We start from the raw sequence: 15,926 nt of genomic DNA on the forward strand, positions 1-15,926 counted from the left end.
AAGTAGTTGGCCTTCTGTACCGCCATAAGCGTATTCTACCGCCTAAAATTATATTGCTCATATATAACACATTGCTTTCTCCAACGTTAAACTATTGCCATTTGGTCTGGGAAACAACTACTCACGAAAACTTGCAAAAAATTCACCGGCTACAGGAAAAAGGTCATTAGAATGCTCAAAAACATTTCTTTCCATCACCACACACAACCTTTATTCAAAAAATACAATGTATTGCCGGTAACCACAATATTCGACTACCATCTGTGTAAGGTTTATAAACAAGAAGTAAAAATGCACAGATCTTTCCTTAAACAGCTGGCAAAATTAAAACCAAACGATGTTATGTACAACACGCAACACACAGAACATTCTAGCGTTTTGACATACAGGACATCTTACAGACAACAAATGTTCGAGAACTGACTACCAAGAATGCTCAACATATTCCTTTCTAGAACACAACATTAGAAGGTATGACCTTTCAGAATCTGTGCAATTTTTTCATCTCCTCCTGAGAATGTTGTTGTATTTTAATGGTTTTCAATGAAACCATCTGTAACAAACAACAGTATTGTTATATCTTCGGACTACGTTTCTAAATGCTGTTCAAGCGGCCAGTTGGGGGGGGGGGGTCTGCGGCTCCGTCTAGCTGACATCTCGTCGGCTTTTTCTGCGGTCCTCCAGCATCCTGTATTTTTACTTGATGTGAAATAAATGAATGAATGTGCTGGCCTCATAGCTTACGTGTGGTCTTCTACAGTGTGTTGAGTGCTGGTTGTTTGGTCCTGACAGCGGAGCCCAGGCGGGGCGGGCTGGCCATGGTGTCAGCTGGCAATCGAGGCCACACCAAGGTGCGGGAGCCTTCTTTCCAACAGGAGGAGAATGCAGGGATCCTGGCACAGCCTGCCACTGCGGCACCGTTGGTGGTCCCTGCAGCCCAGTCTGCCAAGAAGTGCGTCGCACCGGGCGAGGGGGCGGGGGCAAAGGTCAGTCCGTCCTGTGGCTGGGGCAGAGGTTCTTGCGTCTAGTTCTTGATGATTGTGCTTTGGGAACTGACAGGGAGCCTTAACGTGTAGCTTCGTGGAGTTCCAAAGAACAGCTATAACCTAAGCTTAGTGACACACCGGTGGCCTGAGAATTGAGTTCGCCAGGAATGTAGGTTGAGCACCTCACTAATCGTGTTAGTGTATTAGCTTTAAACGTGACACTGAATGACCGCACACATTATCTCGAGGCTTTTTGACCCTTGGTGACCTGGTGCAATGAAAGGCTCCTACCAGTAGATTAAGCACGTATTTTGATCGCTGGTCTATACAGAACCATTTGCAGACACCAATTATTTTGTTTTGTACTCCATTTGAACACAGATATTTCAGTTTCTAGCGAGAACAAAGAAAACATGTTTTGTGTAGTTTTCTAGTAGCTTTGTGTTGGCATAAATTGCATGAATCAAGCACAGGAAAATGCGTCATCAGTGTAGCAGATGCTAGGTAACGTTGCCATCGTCTGAATAGCCCCATTTTATAGCCACTTTACTTAGTAAGCAATCGCTATGTTCATCGATGTGACATTGGAATTGCCTTGAAGAAGCCAACGTAGAGCCGCTTTACTTGATAAGCAACCACTATGTTCATTGATGTTACATTGGATGTTACATTACATTGGATGTTTGCAGAAGCAAACTTCGTTAGTTCCTGTGCTTAAGGGCAGTATAGGTGGTAGCTTTCGTTTTCAATGTGCCTACACCGTCCCGCATAGGAGTCCTGCATGTTAGCAATTTTTCAACCACTGCTGAGTGTTGCACGTGGTGTCTAGCATTGTCGGTTGGTATCTTGACCGTGGTTGGGCTTGTGTTCCGCAGGCAAAGCAGCGACTGCCAGTTGCACCTGCCCAGTCCAAGTTGTCGATTCCCGGGGTGCAACCACGACTGCCACGGTAGGTACAAACCAATGGGTTGCCTGCTTGGTTCTGCCTCTAGACCTTAGGGATAGACTGGCTTACCCTAAGGGCGTGTGCAAGGTGGAGGGCACAGCTGGTCATAAAACCCTTAAAGCCTGTGCAAAGGCTTCAGACTATGTTTTAAGCTAAGTTATGTAGGAGTTGCTGCTATTTCTTTGCCAGAACAAAGAAGAAAAGCAGTATAATGGGACATTGATAAACTACCGTAAGTTCCGAAAGAACGCCCACCCAGACTAGAGATAGGTGAAAAATACGGGATGGGCGAACTTTTTGGTCAGGTGCGAAAAACTACAAAAAGTGGCCGCACTGCCAGCCAAAATTGTGGAGATATGAAGTAAACAAGTCAGGCAGGTTGTGTCTCTTTTGTTCAAAATCGAGACATCGGCGTTTTTCACAATTGCAGGACATTTTCGGGGAGGGTGCTCCCCAGTCTTTTAAAGGTGTTCAAGCTAGCGCGATTTTAGCGGGTGGGTGGTCGTTGGGGTGTTTTTAGTAAACTGAATATTTTATCCCTAACGGGGGGTGGACGATATTTCGGGGGAGGGCATTCCCTCAAGGGCTGTTGAATTGTTATTCCTTTGGTACTGGTATCTTTTTGTATAATTGTAGTGCAAGCTCTTCCAACAGTGGGGCATTCAATGCACTTGCATTAGAATCCTGTGTATCCGAGCGTGTTTTTTGCTGCATGGAGAGTGGAACATCTCGTGTCAAAGTGAAGGCAGCCTCAGTCGCAGGACTTTCTCTTCTCTCGGCTTGCAGCACGCCTGTCGGGATCCCTGGTTCCAGGCGAGCCCTGAGGTGAGTCCCACATCGGGGAGCCCTTCCTTCTGCCTTCTGGATGTTAGAGTAGGGCGAATGAGAAAGTAAAGGCAGGAGTAATATGATTCGAAGGACCCCAGGCGTTCATGTATGGCCATTGTTCCCTCCTGCCCACTTCTTCCCCCGTGGCCAGGGTGCGCAAGGAGCGGGAGCCCGACCGCTGGGAGACGTGGACGAAACCTGTAGTTCCCCACCCACCAGGTCTGAAGACGCGCGCCATGTATGACAAGGCTGTCTTCTACCGGGGCACCACCGAGTTCCAGTTTGAGGAACTTCGAATGATCGTCTGCGGCGTTCCTCGTACCCGACGTTCGTTCTCTCCAACCGGTCTGTCTGTCTGTGTAATTATGTATCTATCGTTACTCGAGTATAACTTAAAGGGACACTGAAGTGATTTGTAAACATTGCAGGATTACTAGTGCAAATTGTAATCCGGAGTTCATAGGCCATGTTTCGACCACTCTGAGTGCGTTTACGCGAATTTATTTAGTAGAAAAATCAATTAAAAAACGCTGTCCTCCTCTCTGCACCCTCGCCCATTTTCTGTGGCGTTTTCGTGTAACGTCAGGAGGAGATGAGCTGGCAATTGGCTGCACTACTGCACGGCTCCCCGGCCTTCCGATTGAGTCAGTCGGCCCAGCGGTTAGTCCGGCCGCCGACGGGTCGTCGCAATTCGCTCGCTCAGTTGAAACGAAGCCAGGACACATTTGTGAATGGAAGAATGTGCCTTTCTTTACTTCGTTAGTTTGTACACTGTATCAAGCTTTGTGTCCGGGTCGCTCCACGCAAGCACTTCGCTGACTTTACGCTGGTAGGAAAATCTAATGCCACTTGAAGGTGGGAGAAGAGTCAGCAAAGTCAATGTAGGTAGTAAGGAAATAAAAGAAACTGAAACTTTCACCGTACAGCGCAAAACTAGAGGGCAGGAAGCACTTTTTGGCACTGGGTGAACAAGCACAGCAGTCATTAGCATGACCGCACATGTGCGAACGCTTTTCCGTCAAAGAAATGCAATGGCTAGATGTGAGATATTGTGGAAGTTTGGGGGACGCTTACTGCACGAGCGCTATACAACAAATAGTCACATAAAGTACTTGAAATGCTAAAACTAAATAAAAGTGCAAACTGGTTATACATTATATACCTTATATATCCAATCTCGGCAGTGCTGGCTTGTGGCCGAGTGGTCTGAGGCGCTATTCTTATTGTTTTGCAAGTGGCAAGTTTGCAAGTTCAAATCCCCGAGGGTACATGCTTTTTTTGTGTGTGTGAGTTGATTTTTTCGTTTGCAGCCGGTGTTTTCTAAACGGAGTTCACCATTTTTGGGCCGAAACGTTCACTGCTCCACGAGCGAGTTCGCAGAACGCACGCAGACTGACAACGACGCGCTAGCAAGTTCTCGTTGGCGTGCTGTTGCCACAAGCACCGACTGCTGGCGGGCAGTGGGCACAGACCTGAATCGGCACACTCTTGGCCTGGTGCAAACACGCTTTTTACGAGACAGGCATGAGTGAGGCGAGCTCTGAATATGCGGGAAAAGTGCATGGCATTTGAGCGTCTGCGGTGACGCGGAGGGCGTTCATCCACTGCGTAGGCCTCGGCTAGTGATTTCTACGGTGTCAAGCCGTCCTGGGAGGCTTATCTTCTGCATTTTACAGCCGACAACATGGCAGAAGCGCGGTACGGCGATTACTAAGATATTGAGAATGCCCATCCAACGATGCCGTCGGATTTCAAGCATGCTGTTTTACAGAACCGAAACCGAAACTTGTTTGAATGCTAACCTTGGACATCGTCCAATCACGGTGCCACCTCCTTCCAACATCACAGCCTTTAGTTGGTGCGGCCGCCACAGACTGCGCATGGTAGTTTTTCTTCTTTCCCGCTTTATAAAATAATTAACGACTTATCAACCGGATAAACGATGAAAAGTGTGTTAATCTTAGCCAGTCTACGCAGTGCAAGCAAAACCAGGAGCTTGACAAATTCACTTCAGTGTCCCTTTAAGAACGACAACGGCAGTTATCCCTGCGCCTCATCGCCGCAGCCAGTTGTTGCTTGATGTGGTGCAAAGAGTGCGTTACCGTTAGCACTTCTGAACAGGACAGGAGATCTGTTTTTTCGGACTTAATATCTGCTTATAAAGTGCAGCAGTGATGACAAACTAATGCTGTATTCGGGTGGTCGTTGGTTTACAGCGCTCTGGAGCACTCCTGAAAGCGACTCCGTGTTCGGGTGGTCGAAATCGAGCGCTCGACGTATGTTCGGTTGGTTGTCTCAGAGCGTCGTCCTCCACTCCGAGCACCTCCGACTGCTCTGATTCCGAAGTGGGAGCGCCGCCGAAATCTGGAGGCGATCGGGTCACGTGACCCCGGCCGCCGCAGCTCGCCCCGCTTGCCTGCCCACTGCCCAGTCGGTGGCGTTCGCTGAGGCCTAGCCAGTGGTTTGTTGTAGGTGTATTTCGATGTTTTTGCTTCTCGTGCTATTACTGAAGGCATCTCCGCATCATGTCGAAACGGAGACTCCTATTGAATGTGGGGGAACCGTCTCCGCTGCTTGTGCAGCTCGAAATCGACGCCGAGGAGGACAGCAGCTCAGATGACGACGACTCACACGTTTACGTGACAAAGTTCGCCGAACTGCTCGCCCGCCGCACCGCTTCCTGTGTTGAAAGTGCAGGAATATGTTCGCAACTTTGGCTTGGAGCTAACGCGTCCGATCTGGAGGCCGCCATTTGTTGAACCACCTTGGCCGGCCTGGCTGTTCACATTTGCCGTATTGGCTGCGCCGCGGCACCACGGTCGCATGCTGCTCCAAGATCGGGTACGCGCTCGGTTGGGGAGCGGTGACTCTTGCTCGGATTGGGGGAAGCAGTGCATTGGTGTACTCCGAGTTGGAGTATCAGAGCGACCGCCCGAATACAGCATAACTACGCGACGAAAAGCAGATGTCGTGCATTGAGAGCAGTCTTCATTCAAAACACATGAACACACGCATTGACATCCAGGTCCGGTACTTCGGCGGAGTGCATGAGCTATTGCTGTTCTTGTACCCGAGTATAGCCCTATTTTTGTATGCATCCGTCTATCTGCATATCTGTCTTGTCCAAAAGCCTGTTTCATGCAAAGAGACCTGCTCCCAACTTCCAGACGAGCGAGCCCAGACAGCCGAGTCAAACCAGCTGGACCAGGTCCTCCAGCTGCTGCACCAGCTGCAGGACGAGATGCAGCAGCTTCGGAGGAAACTCCTGGAGCTGCAGGCACTACTTGCTGCCACCAGGTGGGGTTAGAAGCAGTCTGCTCGGCAGAGGCCTGGTTTCACATGCAGGCTTGGTTTCCGTTCTGTGTGCTGTTCATCCAGTTAACAATAGGAATGAAGTCTAGGCTCGTATGAGCAATTTATAAGCTGTGGTATCACTGTGGCATCTGTTGTGTGACTCTCAAAGTTGAAATAATGAAGAACAAATCGCAGCCGTTGTTTTCTCGCAAGGCACCGAGGGTTGCAGGCGAGCTCAAGTTGTCCAGTCTTGGTTGATTTAATCGCATCAAGCAAGAACAATGTTTATGCCACACCGTTACGTGGCATAACATTATTTAACCTGAAATGCTCCAGGAGGCTCTACCAGGTTTGATGAGGGAATTTGAACGTCCGTCTTTGTTGTGGTGTTTCATAACCAGTGCAGGGGTGAGACAGCTGCGCATATTGCGCATATTTGATACGAATCTGTTTTTCTGCGCCAGACTGCTCCAAAAGCTTGAAAAGTGCAAAAATTGCGCCAAACTGCTCCAAAACAGTCCGAGAGCCAAGGATTATAACCCTCCCGTCAGTTTCGGCGGAGAAAAATTGACGGCATAATTTTCCAGCACCCCCAAGGTGATGTTGTTTGTAAAAGTTTAATTGATTGATAATTCAATAAGAAATCTGCATAAAATTGTCCCCGAGAGAATTTTATCGAAAGTCACAATGTCGGGTTGCAGATGTTATATTCTGTGCGTTTTAAAGTTTCCCCATCGAAAAACATTCCAAAGTCCAGTAGAAAAAATACTTATGTGTACTGAGGCGTCAAACTACTTGTGCAAGTTGATTAAAAAACGGTAATTTTTGGAACGCCGTATCTCCGGAACGACATTACTGGATGCCGCAATCTTGTTGTGGTGAAGATGTGAAAACGTGGCCTTCGGGCGAAGCAGTTGCTTATGGTTCAGGCAGAGTGCTCTTTGCCTATTTCTACCTTGGTTTTAGCAGAGTCCTTCAATGATTTACTGGTCACGAAACTTCGGCGCTCGCTTCATATAGGGACCGCGCGCGCCACTACAGGCGCCACCGCCGCACGAAGGTCATCCAGCCGCCGCGCGTGTGGCGTATTGGCCAGCTCTTGGCGTGCAAACGCTCGCTGTGGTGTCTGCGCGCTGATTAAGTGTTTTTTTGTTCGTAGTAGTTAGCGATGAATAGTCCAGTTATTCTGTTTATCACCTGCCTTCAATGGGGTTTTATTTTTCGAAGCACGTTTACCGTAGACTTCGGCCGCGAACGGCAACGGCTTCTGTGTGCTCTGGCACAAGCGCTGCGCCGTCGTGTTTACGGATTTTAAATCTATATTGCTTCTTTTCGTAAAGCAAAGTTGTAAATACCACACATAAGGTAGCTGTGTAGTCACGGGCTGCGGCGGGACTATCGATAATCTAATAAAACAACTGAAAGAAACCAAGTACGCGTCGTTCAGACAACGCTTAATGAATCCGTTGATTGCTCTGGAATGCACAGAACGCTAAAAGAGATAGCCCAATAGTATTGTCGTTTCGATGAGTAGGTACATACTTGAGAACATCTAAAAACGCTGCAGAAACGCGAAGGATCAAAACACGAAGAGATATATGTTGCAGTGTTGTACCATGTGTCTTTTTTCTGCTTCCACGCTTTGCAATTCTTGCAAAAACAGGAAGCGAAAAAAGAACAATGAAACTGATTTTATCACGTACACGCAACAAAAAATTTCAATGTTACGGAGGAAGACAAAAGAGCGTGGTCCAGCGTACAAAAATTTATTTTTTCGCGCTGCGATGTGTAGCACACGGAGGAAACAGAATATTGCCACGTAGCCAAGAACGACGCAAAGCTTTTCTGAACGCAGCGAGCTAGCAATCTCCTGCACTACAAAAGACTAGAATGAAACGCAAACGTCAAAGAAGCAGTCCGCAGTGTGACGTGAACCAATGAACGTCGATAAAGTGAGTCGCGCGGCGTTTGCTATGCATGCATTGCACTTGGAACGCTATTAATTTCAGATCCATGGAAATAGGATCGAGAACATTGTCGAAGAAACAAAAAATCAAGTTAGCGACAAGGTGGCACCCTTTCCATATCAAACAATATTGCCCGACGGGACGTACGACAAAAAGAGCAAACGGGCCCTCCGGTTGAAACGCCAGATAAGAAACCGGAATCGGCCACGCGCGGTTACAAAACAAACAAAACGAATCCTAAGGGATAATTCGCGGAAATATGAAAAGTAAAAGCACAAGGACGTCCCAAAGCTTTTTTACATGCGAGCCTGAGCGCAAGGTAATACAAGTTTGCAAACAGGACTGCTATGACAAAAATCCGGCTTTAAGTTAGCCTTGTACAATTCTAGGTCCACGATGCTCTCAAAAGGGTACATTGCTTTTTCCATTCTCGCACAGTGCATTTCCACACAATGTCACATACTTATAATCGAAGCTGAAATCTCCCGTTGCTTGCCTTGGAATGGCGCGCCTCCATTTCTCACGCAGCTGCCCGTCGCTCGGTCAACAGAACAAGGAAACACTTTCTGTGGTATCGTTGTACAAGGAACGACATCCCGGGACGCAACACATGTTCGGCATCGTCGTTGCACTACTTAAGTCGCATCACAAGAGCGCGATATGCACGTTACATTTTTTTTTTTCCCGCACAAAACAAACACAACTTGCCGCGGCTCCGCCGTTCGAGCCAGCGCAACGCCGCCCGAGGAGTGACCTCAGTGAGAGGGTGGCGCCACCGCGCGGCGGCCAAACGCAGCATATGAAGCTCTCCCATTGAGTTACGGAGCAGTTTCGTGACCAGTAAAGCATTGAAGGACTCTGGTTTTAGTTACCGCGATGGCTGGGTTTACATTTAGTCGTTTGATCTGTTGCGGGACTCCGAAGACGGGAGTTCGTCAAAAACAATATGGCGCCCTCCAATTCACCGTGTTTCGGCCTTGAGCGTGAGGCGCGGTACGTGCTTGGACTCATTTCGGACTCATTGCGGTGTTATAAAATGCTAAGTTATTGCTGCTTTTGACAGCAAGCTTGCGAGCGGCGGGATTGGGATGGTCGACACTGCAGAGGGGGCAGCGCAGGGTATACATCGCCGCAAAATGTTCAAGCAGTGTCTGATATCAGGACGGGCTATTATTTCACACTAGTAATAATGGTTCGCTTATCTGAAGTGAAATGTAATGCCCAGAGGGAGGCGGCTAAACATACCAACGTTACTCAAATTACGACCTTAGTGAACATGCACCTTGGGGATTGAAGTGGGAGGGCTGGTGGGGTGCGACGACTGTCACCTCGCTTTGCGCAACATTTGCCATAAAGCCGAGTTTGGGATTACCAAAAAAAAATTACACCATCTTCCCACGTGGGAACCCTGAGGAGATGCAAAGGCGTGTAAACTCGTGCAAACTCGAGATGCTTTGTATCTCCTCAGGGTTCCCACGTGGGAAGATGGAGTAATTTTTTTGCTTTTCGCCTCCATCAGAAACGCGGCCGCGGCGGCCTGGAAACGAACCCGCGACCTCGCGACCTCGTGCTCAGCAGCGCAACGTCTTAGCCACTGAGCCACCGTGGCGGGTCACTGCCAGAAGCGTTGGCGTCTATTGTCAGCTCATCGGACGGCGCAGACCGAAGCAGCAACTGAAGGGAGCAGCGGCGCGGACCTGGTTTATCTGAAATGTCGAGGAGGAGGGGAGAAGAGGAGAAGCGCGCACAGCTGTTGGGGAGAGGATATTGACGTTATCACAGCTGGATTGGAGAGGGGGAGAGGAGGAGGAGCGCACACAGGTGGTGTGGAGGGGAGGAGGGGAGAGAGTGACGTTATCACAGCTGGCATGGAGAGGAGCTGAGGTGTGGACGGACGCCGGAAGGACAACGGACATAGCCCCGAGCAAGAGATGCTTTGCATCTAAAATAACAATTTCGGCATTCACATGGTAATACGATTGCTTAATTTCTCAATTCGATACTTTCAACCGAACACTACGCTATCTATTCATAGAGCTTAAGAATTCAAAATGGTTTGTAAAAAAGTAGTGCAGTTCGTACCTTGTGATACTCTGGTAGAAAAACCTTTATTGAAAGGCTGTTTCAGTGTTATGTACGTTCAAAGCCGAATAAAAAGTGCACTTTTCCCCTGTGAGTTGCCAAAAATTTGATTTTTTAAGCTCCTAAGGTGACAATAAATGTCGTTCTTCTGCTCCAAATCAAGGTTCCTCTGCTCCAAAATTGAGATTTCGCTGCTCCAAAAACTGCTCCCAAATCTGATTCAGCTGTCTCACCCCTGCCAGTGTAGTGACTACCCGTAACACTTGCTACGTAATCTATCAATTAAAGCAGTGCTGCACATTGTGGTATCTTTTTGTTTCGAAGGACAGTGCTGTTGGCGCGCATTCCCCTTCCGTGTTGGTATGGCATGCCTCGGTGTTTCTTAAAGGATCACTGACACGAAAATTTTATGTTACACTTTTATTGCTTTTATTGATGCTTATTGGCCTGGCGAACCTGAAACAGCACTTCAAATACTTCAGCGCGCGATAGTTAATTACATTGAACAGCCTGAAGATCGTTTGTTTCAAATTCCCGCGCTTTCATCCCGAACGGCGCATATGATAGACTCCCTGCCTGACCTCACCGCTTTGTGCGGACGTCACCGGCGCCCGCTTGAGAGGGTGTTGCGCCCGCTCGCCACTCGTGGGGCCGCGCGCATGAAGTGACGTCACGAGCTTTTGACGAGTGCTTCCGCGTCACTTCTTTTGGCTCTCCCTGGTTGATGTCACGCTGATGTCCATTTGCTGAGTGCTGCTCCGCGCGCTGCTCTGTCGGCACGATAAATGAGATCCAATTAAACTATGTTCTTCGCGTCGCAGGCCGCTCGTAGTTCACCCAGGGTATTCTGTTGAGTGAAGTAAGCGAACTGTGCAATAGTATTAACGCCGAAAATTGGTGTCAGTGCTCCTTTAACGAATTGGAGAGGTAGTGGCCTTTCAACTTTCAGTGCTGACAGGAAATTAGGTTGCAAAAAAAAAAAAAAAAAGGAAGTTGATAGGGCAGTGGTCAGTGGACGGACTGGTCCCAGCAAACCACACTGCTGGTTACATCAACACAGCACAAAAATGTTGCGACGTGAACACAAAACGTGCTTTGCTTTATTTTTGCAACGTTTTTGACACACTTATCAGCAGCATGCTATGGGAATGCGGCACTGGCATGCTCTGCGCATGTATGTCAGACGTCAGCCATGCGACTGGTTTGGGGGGGGGGGGGGGGGGGGGGGGGTGTTTTGGCCATCCCAAGTTCTGTTGGGTGGTGGCATGCTGTTGGCTCAGAGTTCAGTAAAGGAGCTGTTCAAAAGCAGCATGACACTACAACCATCTCTGCAGATCACAGGCTCACGTTGGCATCGTCTTCTGTGCAGGCCTCCGACCAACCACAGCCAGCCGCCGCTGCCTCGTAATGAAGCCGAGGGTCCCCAGTACAGGGTGCCCTTTGCTGAACTCGAGCCTGAGGTCAGCTGCTATGCACGTACCAGTTCTACTTACTAGCGGTGTACTGATGATACTACAGGGTACAACATGTGTTCAGTACTTTCTTACTTGTTGTAATTAGGTAGTTCTAAGGCGTGTGGTAATGGCAAACGGCTGGAGCTCGTGTTTTATTGGAACTCTCCCGAAACAAATTGTACCAAGATTGCGCACACCAAAATTGCTCAGACGACTACTTACCCATGGGAAGTGTTATCTCAGTAGTTATGAAGGATACTTATCAGTCAGTTTTATGGTAAATAACATGGGTACGGGGAGGCGCGCGGTTGCAGAAAATCCTTACAGGTGGCGAGCGCTATGCGAACGCGGGAAAATTGAGCCGAGTTCAAAGGGGTGTAAGCTAAAAAAATTCCATGGCCCCTTTATACGTGTGTTAGGACAAAACCCTGAAATGGATTTTTGTACAACTGTATGGGCTGCATTTCCAAGCAAAAACAAAGTGGATACATCCACGGGCTGTATAGTTTTTGATGAATCTGTAGCTATCAACCCCCGTCAATGCCAACACTGCGACACCCCACTCACCACATTCCACCTCGTGTACTCTTGTCCCCACTCCCCTAACCCATCCCCCTTCCCCACCCCGGAGCAGTGGGAGACTGAGCTGCCCAGCCCGGACCCGGGCCGCCAGAGGGCCTTGGTTTCTTGGGCCATTGAGTCGGCCCGGTCAAGAAACATGCTGTCCTACGGACGCTTCACCACCACCCTTTTTCCTTTTCCTTTTGCTCCAATAAACGTTTACTACTACTAGGAATGCACAGTTTTCCCGAAATTCTGATTGTCCCTATCAGGTGGGTGTTATCGAAAAATCTCCTCGAACAATGTTTACATACTTGCATAAGTTACCTATACTAACAAAAAAGCAGTTCAATATCCGAACTGTGGTGTGATAAAGAAATTAATATCTGAAAAATTGTTTGAGCACTTTTCACTCTCTCTCTGGTATATTTTTTTTAAATTTCAGCAATATTGAGCTTTTACGCCATAATCTCAACGTGTGCATGAAATGTGAAGCCGTTTGAACCAGCTGTTTGGGTAGGCATTGACATCAATCGTCGGGCCTTTTCGGTTCGGGAGACGTGTTTTTTTTTAATTCGTAATTTTACTAGTGTTGCAGGGTGAAATCTTTAAAATCTGTTTTGTGTATTCATATCAGGAACGTTTAGCAGCAAAAAAGTATTGGATAAATCAATCAGTGACAAATTTATTGGAGAATCTTTAACAACATCCATTTTGTTCCGAACTGCAGAACCGCCTCAATAGTGTTCATTAGGGAGAAACTAAAAAACTGCTTTTTGGATATTCTTGAGGGCTATACATCAGCAAAAAGCACTTCGATATGTGAACGAGTGAGTGAGATAATGACAAATTTATGAAAACACAATTTCCCCTTTTTCTTGCTTAGGAGTACAATTGCGGAAAATCCCGCCGTAGTGAGCCCCTACGTCATGACACAAATGTACCGTATTTATTCGAATATAAGGTGAGGCTTTTTTCCGAAATCTGTAGTCTAAAAGTCATACCCTGCCTTATATTCAAAGCTCAATGTGTGCGCGTGCGTGCGCACGCGCATGTCATATAAATTGTTGCCATATAAATCGTTTGTATGCCATAAATTGTCGCGCACGTGCACAGCGATTTATATAGCGATTTTTTTTACTCTCCAAACTTCCCCGTCGCCTATAATCATGACTATATGGTGATTTTTTTTACTTTCCAAACTGCCCGCTCGCCTTATGATCATGACGCCTTATAATCGAATAAATACGATACTCCCAAAATTGCAAGTCTCTAGGCGTACCAGTTTTGGCTGGGCGTTGATGAATCAGTCAGTTAATCAGGTGCTTCTCTTTTATAAGTAAACATTTCATGGGTTTCAATCTTCATTTCACCCACCCTAGGTTCACTTTCGTGCTTGAAAAACACTGAGGTCGTCAGTGTAAGGCAGGTACAGTGGCAGTCTTACTGATTTTGTAGTGACGAGGACGACTGTGCAGCTAAGCCTTTTGTAGCATGAATATTAGCAAGGGCGTCCGCAGAACTTTTTGCAAGGGGGGGCATCCATTAGTGAAAAGGGGGGGGGGGGGGGGAAGGTACGGTTGGATAGCGCCAAAAAGGCGCTATTTGTGGTTACAAAACTTGTAAACAGTGAATTAGAACCAGTCTTGTAGAATATACATTGGATTTTATTACCGAACAAAGAAATAAAGTTAATAACGAAAATGCGAAAAGTTGCTGTCACTTTGTAAAGAGTGGCCAGCCTCGCTGCGTGAGGGTTCTTGACTTAAGCCAACTGATCTCCAGCACACGGCACAATACGTTCACATACATACAACTGCACTCCGTCAATGTTCCTTTAATAGCACCTGCAGACGCCTCGAGTTTTTCTGCGCGAATTGCAGGATGGCATGTCTGATGAAGTCTGTTGAAATGGCTCACACAATAAAGATACTAGTGGCCTCCCTGACTTTCAATGCACTATAGGCGTACAAGCGTTTTGAGGGGCTAATTTATAGGTTTTGTTTCGGGGCTTGGGTTGTGCCGATATTTCGCAGTTTCGAAGGAAAGGGTGTACAAGGTGATGGGACGGGACGGGACATGGAGGAAAGAAAAGGTTCTCCTCCGTGGTACGGGAGGATGTTACACTCTCCCTGTAGCGGTGAAGATTTTAAGCTAGATATAGCTGCAAATTTGTCCGAAAACTGATGTTCTTGCGGTAAGACTGCATAAATCGAGAAAAAAAAATACGTCAAGCCTTTCACAATTGTTCGCTATCTTAAATAGCCAGCACAGGCAGTCTGTTTCACTGCCGTCACATGACCGGCAATGACAGTCACTGGGGCTCTTCGATTTACAGTCTCGGACTCACCGTGCAGAGTCCGCGGGTAGTCCGAGGACTCCCCGAAGCCATAGGTATACATGGGAAAATCTAATGCCGGACTGCTTCTCGGGGAGTCCGTGGCGAGTCCGAGACTGTAAATCTAAGAGTCCCATTGTCTGAAGTGCAATGTTGACCACAGTCCTGAAGGTCGTTTCATACGGATACGCAGGACCTGAGTGTAGTAATCATTCGAGTAGAATGGATTGTTGGGCTAGTTGGTACATGTGCATAATTAAAAAAAGTTTGCGCCGAAGGGCGGGACAAAGGAGAGAACGTCGGCGTCATACTCTCCTTTCTTTTGCCCTTCAGGGCAAAGTTATTTTAATTATGGGCCAACCAAGCTGTGCAGCTTTTTTGTAGTGCATAAAAATATCCGATTCTCCAAGGGGGGGCGGTTGCCCCCCCCTTGCCCCCCCTTCCGGACGCCCATGAGTATGAGTAACGTGGATTCGAGGTATCTGTCGAACTTTTCTGGTTCTTGAATAAAGAAAAGTCAAAATTTTTTTTTTTCATTTTGACCATATAGGCCAACAGATTGTAAAGATGCAATGGCACATGCACCCAAATTTGGCTCTTAATGTTATACACAAAAAAATGCAGTAGTACACTCAAATCGTGCAAAGACTCCAACAGTTTGTTGCAGGCCGTAATCAATATATCCAAGTTTCCGTATGACGAGGTTAGAGTGTATAGATTGCAACCCTGTGTTTCGTGCCGCAGTTCATGCACTCGAGAAATTTAAAGCGTCTGACGCTATTAATGGAGGCCAATGTCAATTGTCCGCGAATGGGGGAACAGTCAGCGATTGAAGAGAGCCCTCCGCAATGGTGCTTTGCTCTGCATTGCAGCCCATGCCGGATGAGGATGCAGAATATAGGGGTGAAGAGGGCGAGGAGGGCTTCCAAGGTGTTGAGCCCCTGGAAGAAGATGCCAACTTCACCTACGCACCCTCCAAGAGCTTTGTCCGCAAGGTCAGCTCTTCCTTCTTGCCCTGTGGTCCTTGGACAGGAGAACCGTTTGTATGCTAAGAACGGGACTGGAACCTCATGACTTCGTCATCACAGCATGCTTCTCTGCACTTGATTCTACCAACTAGAAGCTGTCAGATGTCAGGAGGCACTTACGACACAATGGGCGATTTAGTACGGAGCCCTATTTAGTGCCAGTCTAAAGTTTATTTTTCCTCCTGATTTTGCACTTTCTGGCTCTGATTTTGAGGCGCTGGTTGACCAGCTGCTTGAACCATACATCCTTACGGGCAACCTGAATGCACACATTTCTCTTTGGGGTCCTTCTCGCACGTATGCCCGAGGTCGCCTGATAGAGAAGTTTCTTACATCCTCTAGAGCATGCCTTTTCAACAAAAAACAGCCTACATACCGTAATTTAGGACTCAACACATACTCACATTCGCCTTTTCCTCTCTTTCTCTCCACTCTTTCACTT

At 47.6% G+C, this 15,926-nt stretch overlaps 1 protein-coding gene across 1 annotated transcript in view; it reads left to right on the forward strand.

The window, feature by feature from the left end:
• LOC144141386 (uncharacterized) overlaps nucleotides 1-15,637 on the forward strand; it is a 50,837-nt gene extending 35,200 nt beyond the window's left edge. The window contains exons 3-9 of the mRNA XM_077672969.1: nucleotides 793-986; nucleotides 1,862-1,935; nucleotides 2,719-2,757; nucleotides 2,912-3,105; nucleotides 5,928-6,057; nucleotides 11,473-11,563; nucleotides 15,329-15,637. Of these exons, the coding sequence (XP_077529095.1) occupies nucleotides 793-986; nucleotides 1,862-1,935; nucleotides 2,719-2,757; nucleotides 2,912-3,105; nucleotides 5,928-6,057; nucleotides 11,473-11,563; nucleotides 15,329-15,508 (902 nt within the window). The 3' untranslated portion in view covers nucleotides 15,509-15,637. The remainder of the gene's footprint in view (nucleotides 1-792; nucleotides 987-1,861; nucleotides 1,936-2,718; nucleotides 2,758-2,911; nucleotides 3,106-5,927; nucleotides 6,058-11,472; nucleotides 11,564-15,328) is intronic.
• The last annotated feature ends 289 nt before the right edge of the window (nucleotides 15,638-15,926 follow it).

Source organism: Haemaphysalis longicornis, unplaced genomic scaffold (genome assembly GCF_048455015.1).
Source record: "Haemaphysalis longicornis isolate Haplotype H1 unplaced genomic scaffold, Haemaphysalis longicornis Haplotype H1 scaffold_1, whole genome shotgun sequence".
Lineage (NCBI taxonomy): Eukaryota > Metazoa > Arthropoda > Arachnida > Ixodida > Ixodidae > Haemaphysalis > Haemaphysalis longicornis.